The sequence below is a fragment of the Caretta caretta genome, chromosome 13 (assembly GCF_965140235.1).
Source record: "Caretta caretta isolate rCarCar2 chromosome 13, rCarCar1.hap1, whole genome shotgun sequence".
Classification (NCBI taxonomy): domain Eukaryota; kingdom Metazoa; phylum Chordata; order Testudines; family Cheloniidae; genus Caretta; species Caretta caretta.
This window is the reverse complement of record NC_134218.1, coordinates 14,404,936-14,419,248: the sequence shown is the minus strand read 5'-3', so window position 1 is coordinate 14,419,248 and position 14,313 is coordinate 14,404,936. Positions and strand designations below refer to the sequence as shown.

Here is a 14,313-nt window from a genome sequence, read left to right as displayed (position 1 = left end):
TGTATGTGGGAGAAGAACTGGGTCCAAAGATTATTTTAAATTAACAGAATATAGCATCAGAAGCTCAGGTGGTGTAATTTAGCATCATTTCACTGGAATCAATGAAGAGTTAATTCACACCAGCTGAGAACCTGGTTCATATTTTTAATTAGCCTAATTTTGACCATGCCTGCCACATATGAGATAAGATAAAATAATTCTTCCATGACAATCAACCTTCCTTTGACAACAACTAGTTCATTAATGGAGACAAAAGATACATTTTCATGTATTTTTAAATCAGCTACATTACAGTGAGAGAGAGCGAGGGAACATGAATGAACATGAACACCCGACAGGGAGTTGTAGACTGGTGCAATGCATTATTTCAATCATTAAAGCCAAGCCAGGGATTTTATTATGAAGCAATTACAATATGTCTTGTTTCCTACCGAGAAAACAAAACATTTGAAAATAACACCTGTTTAGCGAAAAATGCAAATATTTTTCAACTTGTCTGAGAAAAATCAAGCAACTTCTAAAGCTAGACAAACACTGCTTTGGATTAAATAAAAAGCAAGACAGGGCTTTCAGACAAAATTCAAAACAATTTTTTTCCTGAGCTTTGTAAAACTTGGGCAATTTCTCCAATTTCTCTTATTTTTCATTGTCCCTTTATTTGGTTTCAGTTAGCTCATGATATTTCTATCCCAGCTGGAAGCAGGCAAGACCAGAAATCTCACAACAAATCTTGTTCTCATAAGACTTCCAGCCAAAGTTTGCAGAATCAGGAAGTCTGGATAGTTCAAAATTAGGCAAAGATGGGCCCATGCAGCAAAATTTGGGTCCAGGTTTCAAAGACCTCAAAAGTTCAGGGGTCTTTAGAGTCATGCATTTGGTGAAGGCCCAACTATACTCAGAAATTTCTAAGGGTCACCCATATCTGCTGCAGCCTATTTTAGGTCTGCACAGAGATATGCAGAGCTCTCTATAGTCCCTGTCCACCACTGGGGCAAATTTCCACTCTGATCAACCAACACCATTTGGATGGTGAGGAACACAATAAACCCAAGGCTGGAGTGGGGCTGGTGCCAGAGCACGTGTGGAACTCTTGTCTTGCAGTAATAGTGTTTATTTTTGTTCCAAATTTTGAGGGCCACAAGAAACATTAGGTAGGATGGTCAAGCCCTTTTTGCAGGCTCAAGGAGGTCCCACATGCCAGGAAGGACCTTGACATGTCCTCATACCCCTTCAGTCTCCCTTCAGATTGACAGAGGTTAAAAAAAAAGAGAAGAAACAAATGGAGGGAGTTGCCTGGGCCTGTCATATTTGGATGGGGTTGTGGTGTGTGAGGGCAGCTGATATTTATACTGGATGGAACTCACCACAGTGCAGAAGGCCTCTGCACTACTTGAGTCCAATTGAATCCCTCAGGAGAAGACTTTAGTGAGACTCCCCTAGTGCAGAGGCTTTGTGCTGGCCATCTGTAGAAGGCAGAATCTCACTTATTAGTCCTAATGGAATTTTGGCCCATAAATCTTCAATGAGAGTTAATGTTCAGGAACAGATCTACATTTCCCTTCTTTCCTCTTACACAGTAGACTAGGTTACTTATTTATTAAAAAATTGACAACTTGGCTTAAAGTGAATTTCTGGTACAACTCCCACTGACGTCAGTGAATTTACAACTTAATGGATTTGTCTCTTTGATTCAGCTGTTTCTCTTCTTATCCCATCTTGAGGCTCAGTATGCATCTTGCTCTGCATCTCCATTGAGCCAGACATATTCAGAAAGTGGATATGGTTTCTGTAACAATATGAAACCTCTCAGATATCTCTTTCCCCACTTTACAGGCTTCCTTTTATTACAAATACCTGATTCATCCAATGCCATAGGAGAATAATAAACCCAGACAACTGCTTTAAACTGTCTTGGATGTGAAGTGAAACAAGCAAATCATGCTTGCTTCATCTGTGAAGTAGTAAGCACCACAAATGTTCAATGTTAGTGGCATACAGAAACTATGTCTCCAATTCTTCTGCCCAGCAGAGAAATCATAGACAAAGAAGCTCATGGGCTTCATTTAATCAGTATCTACTTATTTGGAAGCATTTCATTTTTGGCATCTAAATTTGAACCGTAGCCCGGGGGGGGGGCAGTTATTCATGATACAATGATTCAGTGTAGTTCCTCTGGTAAATAAAACTAGATAGGGCCCCACCTTTTTGTATGTACCACAAAGAACCATAGAAACTGCAGCTTCATTTTCATAATTCTTGCTAGTTTCTATCAAATATATTGCTTTACCTAAGGGCTGCCAACCCTTAGGTTGTCTGTCTGAACCCACAAACTTATAAGTAAGTTCATTCTTGTTTGAAACCCATTAGAAGAAACAGACCAAGGGAGGGACAGAGTTTCAGAGCGTCAGCATGAGTAAAACAAATAAATCAGGGGACTCCAAAAAAAGAAACAGACTCTGTGACATTGCGTGTAAATATGATGTAACTGGAATATGCTTTGTGCAAAAGGTCTCTTGTGAGGTATCTTTACCAAGCTTATAATCTACTGAGTGTAGTCATCCTATTTGTATGAATGTATCATTCTTGTATCTGAAACTAGGAATATGTAACATAACTCTGAGGTCCTACTGTAATTATGCAAAGTGTGGGCCATTAGTGGTGGTTAAGAATCTTGATGGCTCCCATTGACTAGAACAATTGATTGTAGATGGCTCTGTTTACTTGTAAGCCTTCCTGTATACATGGGTGTCAGCTAGTGGGTAATGAAGTTTTACAGTGACATGTGATCGTGTCACCTGAACTGCAATCCATCTTTAACCTGGTGCTTTTCCATTTAGAAGGAGGGATGGGAATCCAGAGAGAGACAAAGGATTCCCGCCTTGTGCCAAAGATATATTAGGGAGTGGAACAGAACAAAGGGGCCCTGTCATGTGGAATCTTCTGTTTTTCACCTAAGATGCCTGCTGGAACTAACAAGGATTGTACCATGGAAAGGATTGGGCCCAGACTAGGAAGGAGTCTAGTTGTGAAAGAAGCTTATTGGAACATCTCTAAGGGTGAGATTTACCTGTATTCAGTTTCTTAGTGTATTAGGCTTAGACTTGCATGTTTTGTTTTATTTTTCTTGGTAACTTATTTTATTCTGCCTGTTATTACTTGAAACCACTTAAATCCTACTTTTTATACTTAATGAAATCACTTTTGTTTATTAATTAACCCAAAATAACCCAAAGAAAGCTTATGCTCAAATAAATTGGTTAGTCTCTAAGGTGCCACAAGTACTCCTTTTCTTTTTGCAAGTACAGACTAACACGGCTGTTACTCTGAAACCAAAGTAAGTGATTAATACCTGGGGGAACAAACAGCTGTGCATATCAGCTCTATATCAGTGTTATAGAGGGTGAACAATTTATTTATACATAAACTTTATACAGAGTAAAACTGATTTATTTGAGGTTTGAAACTGGGTGTCTGGGTGCTGGAGATAGGCAACTTGCTAAGCAGTTTTTGGTTAAAGTCTGCAGCTTTGGGGGCGTAAACCAGACCTGGGTCTGTGTTTGCAGCAAACTAGCATGTCTGGCTCAAAAAAGCAGGTGTTCTGGAGTTCCAAGCTGGCAGGGAAAATGGGCTCAGAGGCAATTCCAGCTTGTCAGGTGACACTAACCAAGGGGAGGTCTCTGTGACTGAACCCATCACAGACTACTATGGAAATTACTCTAAAAACCTATAGAATTTATTAAAGAATAATATAATCTCTAAAGGATTTTTAAACCAACCTATATAATTTAATAGAGATTTATATCACCTATTCATAGGGTTAGCTCAAAAATTCTATAGGAAGTTATTACTCTTTATTAAGTCATATAGGCCTTTTCCAGAAGGGTCATAATTACACACTAGTAAAGGAAATACATGTGCAAATAACCATCAATAGCCATTTGCACAGGCAACTGCACAAAGCACATGCACAGTGGTGGTAACTGCATAGACATTCACACTTACCTATGTTGTCTAAAAATGTGACTGCTTAACTTTTTGGCTTTGGTTCCTTCATCAGGAATCCAGTTACATTATCTCCCCAAACTGCGGAGATGGGGAGCAGAGGAAACCATTCCGAAATCTAGACATACCTTTTTCCAGAAGAGTTTGCTCAATGTTGTGGAAGTAGGTGCAGATCTCTCCTTAGCCATATCTTTGGGGGCTTCAGTAGTTGCTGCTGCTGCCTGCTTCTGAGCTGCGGGTTCAGGGGCTTTTGCAGTCTGCGATTCCTGAGAGGGAGGGGCATTTTTTTCAGATTTTACATTGACAGAGGTGACCGGCAGCTGTTCAGCACCCTAGAGACATACACAAAAATTGTTACAGCATCATTAAAACTTTGTAAAGGAAAACGGACTCAAAACACACTCAAGCATCACTCATGACAAGAGCGATGACGCAATAAACCACGCTCACCCAAGAAATATGACACAGTAGAGCACAACTTGTACAGCATCACTCATACAAATTGCATTGCCATACACTTCAGAGGTAAGTAATGCAGTGAACTCATGGCAAGGAAGATGTAAACTAAGTAGAAATCCATCCATTGCAAAGACTGTTAACTGTTACATTCATACATTGTGTCAGACTGGATGTGGCAGTGACATTAGTTAAAAAAATGACTATATACAAGTCATTTGGATGACTTATAAGTAATCCTACTCACTTGGGCATTAGTTGGCTCCTGGGCTTCTTTTGTGGACTAAAGGGAAACAAAGCACAACGGTAAGTTTGTTTTGAACAATACCATTCTTCTCAGTTACACAGTGTAGGAATTGGTTGTATCGCTAATCATTTTCTTTTCAGTGAATACTTGTGTGTGTCAAAGTCCAGACTCCTGCTGCCATGTAAATTGAATTGGACTGCCCTGCTTCTACCAACCCTTTTTTAAGAAACAAGGCAGCTGTAGTTTGAGCAGGTCCAGCAATAAACCTTTTGCTTGACCTAGAGGAATTGCCCTTTTATGATACACACTACATCAGCTCTACCTTACTGGAGTAGAGCTGGCTTCTAAAAGGTCTTGGGCTTTCATGCTTACTTTATGGAAATCACCAAACTCAAACTCATCCACTAGTACACCAGTCACCTTTATTTGGTGCATTTTGTGTCCTTTTCCCAACAATTTATTTATATCTTTAGAAACACCGGAGTTTCATGTCAGGTGCTTCGTGGCCAGTTCTCATGCATTTATTTTCACAGACTTGTACTTTCAAGAAAAAAAAAATCTCCAACTCATTTCCTAGTATAAGCCATAACAAATTAAAAACAACAACAACTAGACATAGCTTTTCAAAGGCACACATTTGTGTGTGTGTGCCTGTGTGCGCGCATATGCACATACAACCCTCAATACATGTGTACAAACCTTGGCTTATGTTTGTAGATGGGGACTGTTTGCAAAATGGTGTCTTTGAAAATCTGGGCCTAATTTCTGTGATAAGAAATGTTGAGTGATAAATGCTATACTGCGGCCTATATTTTGTAGCAAAACGCAAGTAAGATATTGCAGATAGTGCTGCAATAATTGCTTAATCAGGCCTTTAAATGTAGGTGGATCTGATTATATTAGGTGCGGCTGACGTAGAGAATTGTCTAGGATGGATTTTGGGCTATATAGGGCCATGTAATGTTTGTTTTTAATTTCTGTTTTGAGGCCTGGTTAATATTTGAGCTATGCCCATTACAAATAACCGTGCAAGTACATTTTTGTTGTTGTTATGATTGTTCGAGCATCAGGTCTTATTGCAGAGTTTTGCAAAGCACTGTATGCCCTACTTCAATACTGAAGATAAAGGTTCTGTACTCTTGAGACCTTTTGGGAGTAACATTTACCCAAGCTCAGAAGGTCTGCACACACCCTTTAAAGCAGCTGCGTTTTGCAGTAAGGCTGTTCAGGAGGAGAGGGAGACGGCAAAGAGAGAAGCCGTGGGGCATCTCTGCACTCTAAAGGCCATGGAGTGTGCCTAGAATATATCATCTCTGATTATCATCAACAGAGCAGACCACTGGGGCAGCCTAGGGAAGAAACCATGAGGTCCACACTTATGTGGATCAAGGGAGCTAGGAATTTCCAGTCTATAAACCGGTGTTGTAGCTACAGAGGGGCGGCACCAGTGGTTGGAGGTTGATTCCATTGCCCCCACCCCGCCTCCCTGCAGAGGTCCCTACCCAAGACCTGTTAACTCAGGGCGAATTTATATTTATATGTAAAAAATCAGGTAAAACTCAGTGGTCTTAGTTGGGATTTGCTTTTCGATTTGGGAGTTTGTTCACATGAAAAGTGTGATCTTTGGATTTATTGCAACACTGGTAGCCTTGCAGCACACAGTTTATGCAACCAGATCCAAACTTCACTGAACCAGTTATCATGACTCTTGAGCTGCTCACTCCAAATAATAGGGCAGCTTAGATTAGGAAAGGAGTAGCTGAATTCTGTAAAAGGAAGAGAAGCAATAAATTAGAATATAGGGCAAATGTTCTTCCTGCTTCTCTAATTCTAGGCACCTTGCCATGCAGTTGGAGATTTCTTGAAAGAACAGGTGTGAGTGTTCTGCTGGAGACATGAATTTCCCCTTTTTGTGGTTAACTCCAATGATCCAGAGTAATTTACAGAACTCCAGGGTGAAAGCCAGAAACTGACTTCAGCTATAGTGCCTGAAAGTTAATTAATAATTTCTCTCCTCCCCAGATGGAATTTCATAAATCAATAAAGTTATATTTAAAAACTAGATCTGAGCATAAAGCGACATACACTCAGGATCTGAATAGCGAGATGCACAGGGATTCAGCTGGGAGAATCCCATCAAAGCTAACAAAATCCCAGGGTACCAGGCTTAATATGTTTCCAGTTATTAGGGTCCATGTTGCTTCTGAGCAGTAACATTTGAAACTTGGTTTTTAGTATGCTTATTTTGACTAGAAGTTAGTATTTTATATAAGTGACAGCACTGAAAAACAATGGATTTTTTAATCATTGCTATCCTCCTTCAATTAGGATGAATACTTCAGGATTATTACTGAAGCTAACAAGGCTATTAAATAGAAAAAACTCCAAGTAACCAAGGGTTCTCAAAATGAAGTGTTCACAGTTAAATTTTATTAAAACAATTAACTATAATTTTAAATACATTAGTTCTTTATCTAATTGCCTAAGATGTCTCATGTTTAAATTACAGTTTGTCATGTCACAGGACCAGAAATTAAGACATGAGGAACTCCACTGTTAAGTTACTAATGTCAGATTTTGAAGCAAACCAAGACAAAGGACTGACCTTCCTGTGTTGGCACAAAAGGTAGTGCCCTGATTTGAAACCTCTGCCACAACTAACGGGGTAGTGTTTTAGCCACAACTTTGAACTTTCTACCTTTTTCATTGGAGAGTGTCACAATTTGTAGTTCCAATATTACTTACACTTGTTTTATAGTGTGGTAATTTCTTACATATTTAAACACAAAACACCCACACACTCTGAAAAACACAATTAAAAAATCCCCACAGAAGGAGGAATGAGTCAACATAAAAAGTATGCATTCTTAAATAGCTTTTAAAAACATATTAGCTAGTAATGTTTGACACTAGTGCAGGGTCTAAGGGGGTAGGCTGTGACCAGCTAACTTATTTTAAATGCATTAAATATTCTACACTATTTAAAAATGTGTTAGTCAAAACATGTTAGCTGTCACGTTTTCAAAACATGACCTATTTTCCTCATCTAGACAGTGCCCAATAGTTTTAACTACAGCGGAAAGACTGTCGTACCTTCCATGAGATTTAATGAGACGGAACATTTCTGGACTAGAAAAAAAATGAAGGAACATGGAACTTTTAGTGAACAGTGGAGAATAAAATGTTCTTGTCAGTTTTAAAGAGGTGCCTCCCCACCGCTAACCCTAACATAGCTACTTATTATAAAAGCCCCCTACTCCCAAAACATTGCAAGTGGGTGTCTGAGTGGAATTTTTGCATGCAATTAATATTATTTTCCTCCCTCAGCTAAAGGGTCTCTGACTCTACATTCTTTGGGATATAATGCTACTGTTCTTTGTCTCCCAGCCACAGTGCATCACAACATAAATCTTGATCGTCCTTGTTACGACAAAAGCTTTGATTAAGATCTAACCCACTGAATACTAGGACTGGGTTCAAAATTCTCGGTCAACACTTCTTTTTCCTATGGAAAACTGGATTTTCAGCTACATCAAAATTTTCATGGACAGTGTCTGCTTTCCTCAAGTTTTCACGAGGAAAAACAAAAAAGATTTTCAACCAAGAACAAAATTCAGTTTTCAGCCAAAAATGTTTCAGTTTTACAATGAAAATTCAAGCATTTCAATGGAAAAATATCTCATTTTTCAACCACCTCTACTGAATACATGTTTGGGGTTATAGGCTCCAGTTCAGCAAGGTATTTAAGCACATGCCTGACTTTAAGCATGTGAATAGTCCAATTAAGTCAATGGGAATCTTTTCATTGTCTTCTTTAGAAGTTGGATTGGGCCCTTAGAGCTAGCATCCCATTGAAGGAGACCTTTTTTTGTTTCATAATTCACTGTTTGTCAGTGCAAATCTTCTATGTATTCGGGTTATGGCCATTGTATGTTTGGTTAGCGTTAATGACTTATTACAATAATAAAATAATGTAGGTTTTAGCAGATTAGAGGAATTCTTTCAGAATCCTGAATTCACAGATGGTATATGAGGGAAGTATTTCCATGTTGCAAAACACTTTTTCCCCACAGGTTTTAGGTATATGCTCATGTAATTATTTTTCAAATTATTTAAGGGTTGACCAGATTCCGATTTCAGTTGCACCATATGAAATCCCATCATTTTAATACTTCACCCTGCGACAAGAGCCATCTGTTACTTCTCAGGGTTCCACTTTTGCTAGAATCATATACAGACCTTATGCCTAAAGAATTTGCTAAATGTTTTGTGTCCTAACTTGGGACTCTCTGACTTCTTTTTCTTGGCTCCTTTAGCTTGGGATTCTGCTGGTGTCTTCTGAGCAGGATGCCCACCATGGCCCTTCTCCACTTTGGATTCCTTTTGTGCAACAGCATTCATAGTCTATTACATACTCCATTTCCTTTAATGCATTATTAATTATACATAATTAAGTATTAATTAATACATAATACAACACTTACAGGTGGTGTATTAAAGTCAAACATTTCATTTCATCCACCTGGACAATAACATGCCAAAATAATGTTATATTTTTTGTTTAATAGTTATCTCTCAGTTCCCATGGACTTTGTTTTAGATGAACAGTAGCAAAAATTTGACAGTCATCACTTGGCAAACCTCCTCTTTCTGTTACTTCAGTGGAATTCAGATGATTTGACCAGAGTTACAAATGAGAGAAGAATTTGTATGTGAATGTTTAATCTGAGTCCAGTGGGCCAAAGTCTGAATTAATTTACACCAATTAAATCCAAAATTAACTTCATTCCAGATTAAACTGGTATAAATGAGATCAGAATTTGGCCCCAAATTCATCATTATGCTAAGGCGGCAATTCTACAAAGATTAAAGCATGTACTTAATTTTGAGCACATGAATAGTTCCTTTGAGTTCAGATGGATTATTCATGTGCTTAAAATTAAGTGGGTGAGTAAATCTTTGCAGGGTCTGGGTTTATCTTTATTATTTAGGGTTTTTCTAATGCTGTACTGCTGATTATATAAAAAAGGTTTCTGAATAATATGTATAAATAATAAAAATGTATTAATCTTCCATTAATACATTAATCTAAAATGCATGTTCAAAACATTCTGAGATATATGGAAATGTGTAAAATGCTTATGCAATGTCTACCAGTCATGTTGAAAAAATCAGAAAAATATTAGGAAGTGGGCAGGTACTAACATTCTTAAATCAGGAAGTAAATGTTTCAAAGTCACTCCATTGTATATTCCCTTAAAAGGACACTGCTTCTGAGAATGATCTTCCAATCTGAGCATGAATCAGGAGTATCCTACTCTCTGATACCAGATCTAGAAGTATAGTCTGGTTCAGGAATAGAATAGCCAATTCTATTTCTGAACCAGACTAACCCCATTACTGTAATAATATTAATGCCAATACTCTATAGAGTTCACAGGTAACACCAGTTAAGATTTCTCCTTTATCCACCTCTTAGAAAACTTCAGCCCTTTTTATAAACGTATGAAAGTAAAATGGTGTTCAATAAAAACATTGAGAGTTGACTGACTTATAGAAACCACAAGAACACTGAGTGATCCAAGTCCCAAAGCAATAAATATTGTTTGGTCTACAGTGCCATCAATTAAATTAAAGACACTATTGTTCACTCAATCGTGCAGGATAATATGAAGTATTTTGCAGGAAGCTCTGAAGCTGACATAGCATTACATGTCATCCTGACACCTAGATCTTCCCTTGACACGTAGTTGCCCCTAACTCTGTCGCATACTATCTCTTGGATTTTTTATTATGTGATAATTCAGTTAGCTATTAAGATTAGCAATGGCCAATTCTTCTTTACCCTCTTCTGTTCTGCAGTGCTCTTGATATACCCATGGCTCTGCTGAAGGGTTGAACATAGTGGGACAAAGTCAGGAGTACTGTGAAGGGTTGAATAAATGGTTCAGTTGAGGGCAGATTTGTTCCAGTCAAGTGGATAACTTTGTCCAATAACAACTTATAAAAAAAAACCCAGCTAATCCTATGACAGTGTGATTCAACAGAAGAGAAGAAATACAGATTTATCGTATTGGCCAAATTCTGCTTCTATTAACATGGGTGAAACTCCAATGACATCAATAAGGTTGCACCCATGTTTGGAGAGCATCTCTCTCTCTCTCAAAAATAGATTAAGTCCATAGGTATGTTGGTTAACAACATGTTGGTGTGCTTTAAGACGCCAAATTCAACCCTAAAGTAGTTTGTTCTTTGTAGGCATGAAGGTGAGGATCTTCCTAACATTCTTTGGACAGATCTAAGGGTGTGTTTTCACTGTAGAGCTAACCCAGGTCATCAGCCACATTGAAAAGGCTTATCTGTGACTGCAGAGCCATTGGCCATTATCTTTGAAAACTCAGGGTGATTGTGGGATGTCCCAGATGATTGGAAAAAGGCAAATATAGTGCCCATCTTTAAAAAAGAGAAGAAGAAGAATCTGGGGAACTACAGCCTCACCTCAGTCCCCGGAAAAATCATGGAGCAGGTCCTCAAGGAATCCATTTTGAAGCACTTGGGGGATAGGAAGGTGAGCAGGAACAGTCAATATGGATTCACCAAGGGCAAGTCATGCCTGACCAACCTGATTGCCTTCTATGATGAGATAACTGACTCTGTGGATATGGACAAAGGGATGGACGTGATATACCTTGACTTTAGCAAAGCTTTTGATACAATTTCCCACAGTATTCTTGCCAGCAAGTTAAAAAAGTATGGATTGGATGAATGGAGGTGGATAGAAAGCTGGCTAGATCGTCAGGCTTAACAGGTAGTGATCAATGGCTCAATGTCTAGTTGGCAGTCAGCTGGCTGGGAGTGTCCCAGGGGTTGGTCCTGGGATCAGTTTTGTTCAACATCTTCATTAATGATCTGGATGATGGGATGGATTGCAGCCTCAGCAAGTTCGCGGATGACACTTATCTGGGGGGAGAGGTAGATATGCTGGAGGGTAGGGATACGGTCCAGAGTGACCTAGACAAATTGGAGGATTGGGAAATCTGATGAGGTTCAACAAGGACAAGTGCAGAGTCCTGCACTTAGGACGGAAGAATCCCATGCACTGCTATAGGCTGGGGACTGACTGGCTAAGCGGCAGTTCTGCAGAAAAGGACCTGGGGAACAGTGGACGAGAAGCTGGATATGAGTCAACAGTGTGCCCTTGTTGCCAAGAAGGCTAACGGCATATTGGGCTGCATTAGTAGGAACATTGCCAGCAGACTGAGGGAAGTGATTATTCCCCTCTATTCGGCACTGGTGAGACCACATCTGGAGTACTGCGTCCAGTTTTGGGCCCCCCCACTACAGAAGGGATGTGGACAAATTGGAGAGAGTCTAGCAGAGAGCAACAAAAATGATTAGGGGGCTGTGGCACATGACTTATGAGGAGACGCTGAGGGAACTGGGCTTATTTAGTCTGCAGCAGAGAAGAGTGAGGGGGGATTTGATAGCAGCCTTCAACTGTCTGAAAGGGAGTTCCAAAGAGGATGGAGCTAGGCTGTTCTCAGTGGTGGCAGATGACAGAACAAGGAGCAATGGCCTCAAGTTGCAGTGTGGGAGGTCTAGGTTGGATATTAGAAAAAAACTATTTCACTAGGAGGGTGGTGAAGCACTGGAATGGGTTACCTAGGGCGGTGGTGGAATCTCCATCCTTAGAGGTTTTTAAGGCCCGGCTTGACAAAGCCCTGGCTGGGATGATTTAGTTGGGGTTGGCCCTGCTTTGAGCAGGGGGTTGGACTAGATGACCTCCTGAGGTCTCTTCCAACTCTAATCTTCTATGATTCTATGAGCCAACTTACTGCGTCACCACTGTGCTGCACACAGCTGTGTGTCACTAAGACTTTTGGGGGCATATCCCATAGTTCTTGTGCTGCAGTAAGAAAAGATGCTCTATGATTCCTTCCCAGTGAATTCTGGGAGAATCTGTCTGTCCTGGGGGCAACTGTGGAAGACCCTGGAGGACTATCGGTATTCAAATGTGTCCTCACTGCAAAGTGGGTGGGTTACCAGTTTGAGATGAAGTGGAACCTGGACTCTAACCCATAGCAGCAGCTGTGCCAGCTAGTTTGGGTTGGAAGCACAACCAAAGTTGGGTGAGGACATGAGTGCGCATTACGTAGGTAAGAGTATGGGCTAACTCTGCAATGAAGACACATACTCAGAGAGAACTTATTCTGTGGACAAAGTGGTTGCACTATAAAAACTGTTCCCTGTTGTATTCATGAAGAAAAGCCTGCTTCTGCTCCCACTGAAGTTGATGGTAAAACTCCTATTGATTTCACTAAGGGGAGGACCAAGTCCTAACTGGAATTAGGGTCAAATTTTAGTACTCCTGTTTGCTGACAGGGCTTTAATATGGTGAAAGTGGCAAAATTCCTGTTTTGAGGAAAAGCATTGTTTATGAATTCCTCTCGATCAGAAATTCATTATTTGTTCCTCACTCTTTTCCTACCAAACTGATGTTGAAATGGGAAGGGAGGGGCGGGGAATAAAATTTAGTGCTAAACAAAACAAACACACAAAATGTTACTTTCTTTTTTTTTTATTTTTGTTGAATTGAGTGAAAATGTGATTTCTCACCAGGAGTGAAGATTTATTTGTCTTGCCAATCTAAATACTTAGTCGTGGTGTTAATTCTGGAAAAAAGATTATTGGAAATAAAAGTGTGTTCTTCGCAGAAAGCACTCCCAGCAATCTCTGTGTATTGTGCACAAAGGCTGATTGGCATATCCTGCTGGAGGCACCAGGACATGTTTACTTTTACAGGTGTGTTAGCAAACCAAACCCAAACAGAGTATTTGTTTCCAAACTACAGTGTGCCTACATCCACAGTTATATGTTGCAGAAATACCAGGCTGGTTTTCACAAAGTCAGGCCTGCAACTGTCTATGTAGGCTGGGATTTTCAGAGGCTCCTGAGACAGCTGGGTGTCCAAATCTCATTGACATTCAATTGGATTTGGGTGCCTTACTCCTGTTGGCTCCTTTGAAAATTTCATCCCTGATAGCTAGGGGCAGTTGACAGAGTTGCGTGGTTAGGTAATTGTGTGCATGACCTATTACATGTCCAAACTGTCAACATTTGGCTGGTTGTTAAGAATTCAGAATGAAAGGGTCATAAAGAATAGTAGGAAATTGGTATAAAAGAAGAAATACATTAACAGTTATTTTTTATTACCGAATATACAGAATTCTGATGCTACTTTTTAAACCGTTTTATTCTCTTTAAGCTATTTCTCTGAATGCACTTGATAAAATCTAATTAATAAAAATAATGTAGGAGGTTATTTAGTTATAGTCATATAAACTGATTACCAGGTTCACCGGGAATTCCTGTAGGCTACTGTAACATTGCGTTATTAAGCTACATTATATTTTCTGATGGTCCAATTCTGCTGCTGATGATGCCATTATGATTTTTGACACTGACTTCAAAATGGGATCAAGAGCAGTCCTTAAAGGCATACTTGTTTCTCTTAGAATGATTTGTGCTTTTAAAAACAGTTTCCAGAACATATGCAACCTTCACAAATTAGATGTATACACTTTGGACAATGCCAGGTTTCAGATATG

At 39.5% G+C, this 14,313-nt stretch overlaps 1 protein-coding gene across 8 annotated transcripts in view; it reads right to left on the bottom strand.

Annotated features, from left to right (window-relative positions):
• BCAS1 (brain enriched myelin associated protein 1) overlaps positions 1 to 14,313 on the bottom strand; it is a 95,495-nt gene that overhangs the window by 35,203 nt on the left and 45,979 nt on the right. For 7 of the 8 annotated variants that reach the window (XM_075118754.1, XM_075118759.1, XM_075118755.1 and 4 more), the window contains exons 7-9: positions 8,945 to 9,085; positions 4,706 to 4,741; positions 4,131 to 4,334 (exon numbers count right to left, since the gene is read on the bottom strand). In XM_075118754.1, coding sequence (XP_074974855.1) covers positions 4,131 to 4,334; positions 4,706 to 4,741; positions 8,945 to 9,085 — 381 coding nt within the window. The remainder of the gene's footprint in view (positions 1 to 4,130; positions 4,335 to 4,705; positions 4,742 to 8,944; positions 9,086 to 14,313) is intronic. The other variant, XM_075118756.1, reaches the window with a different exon arrangement.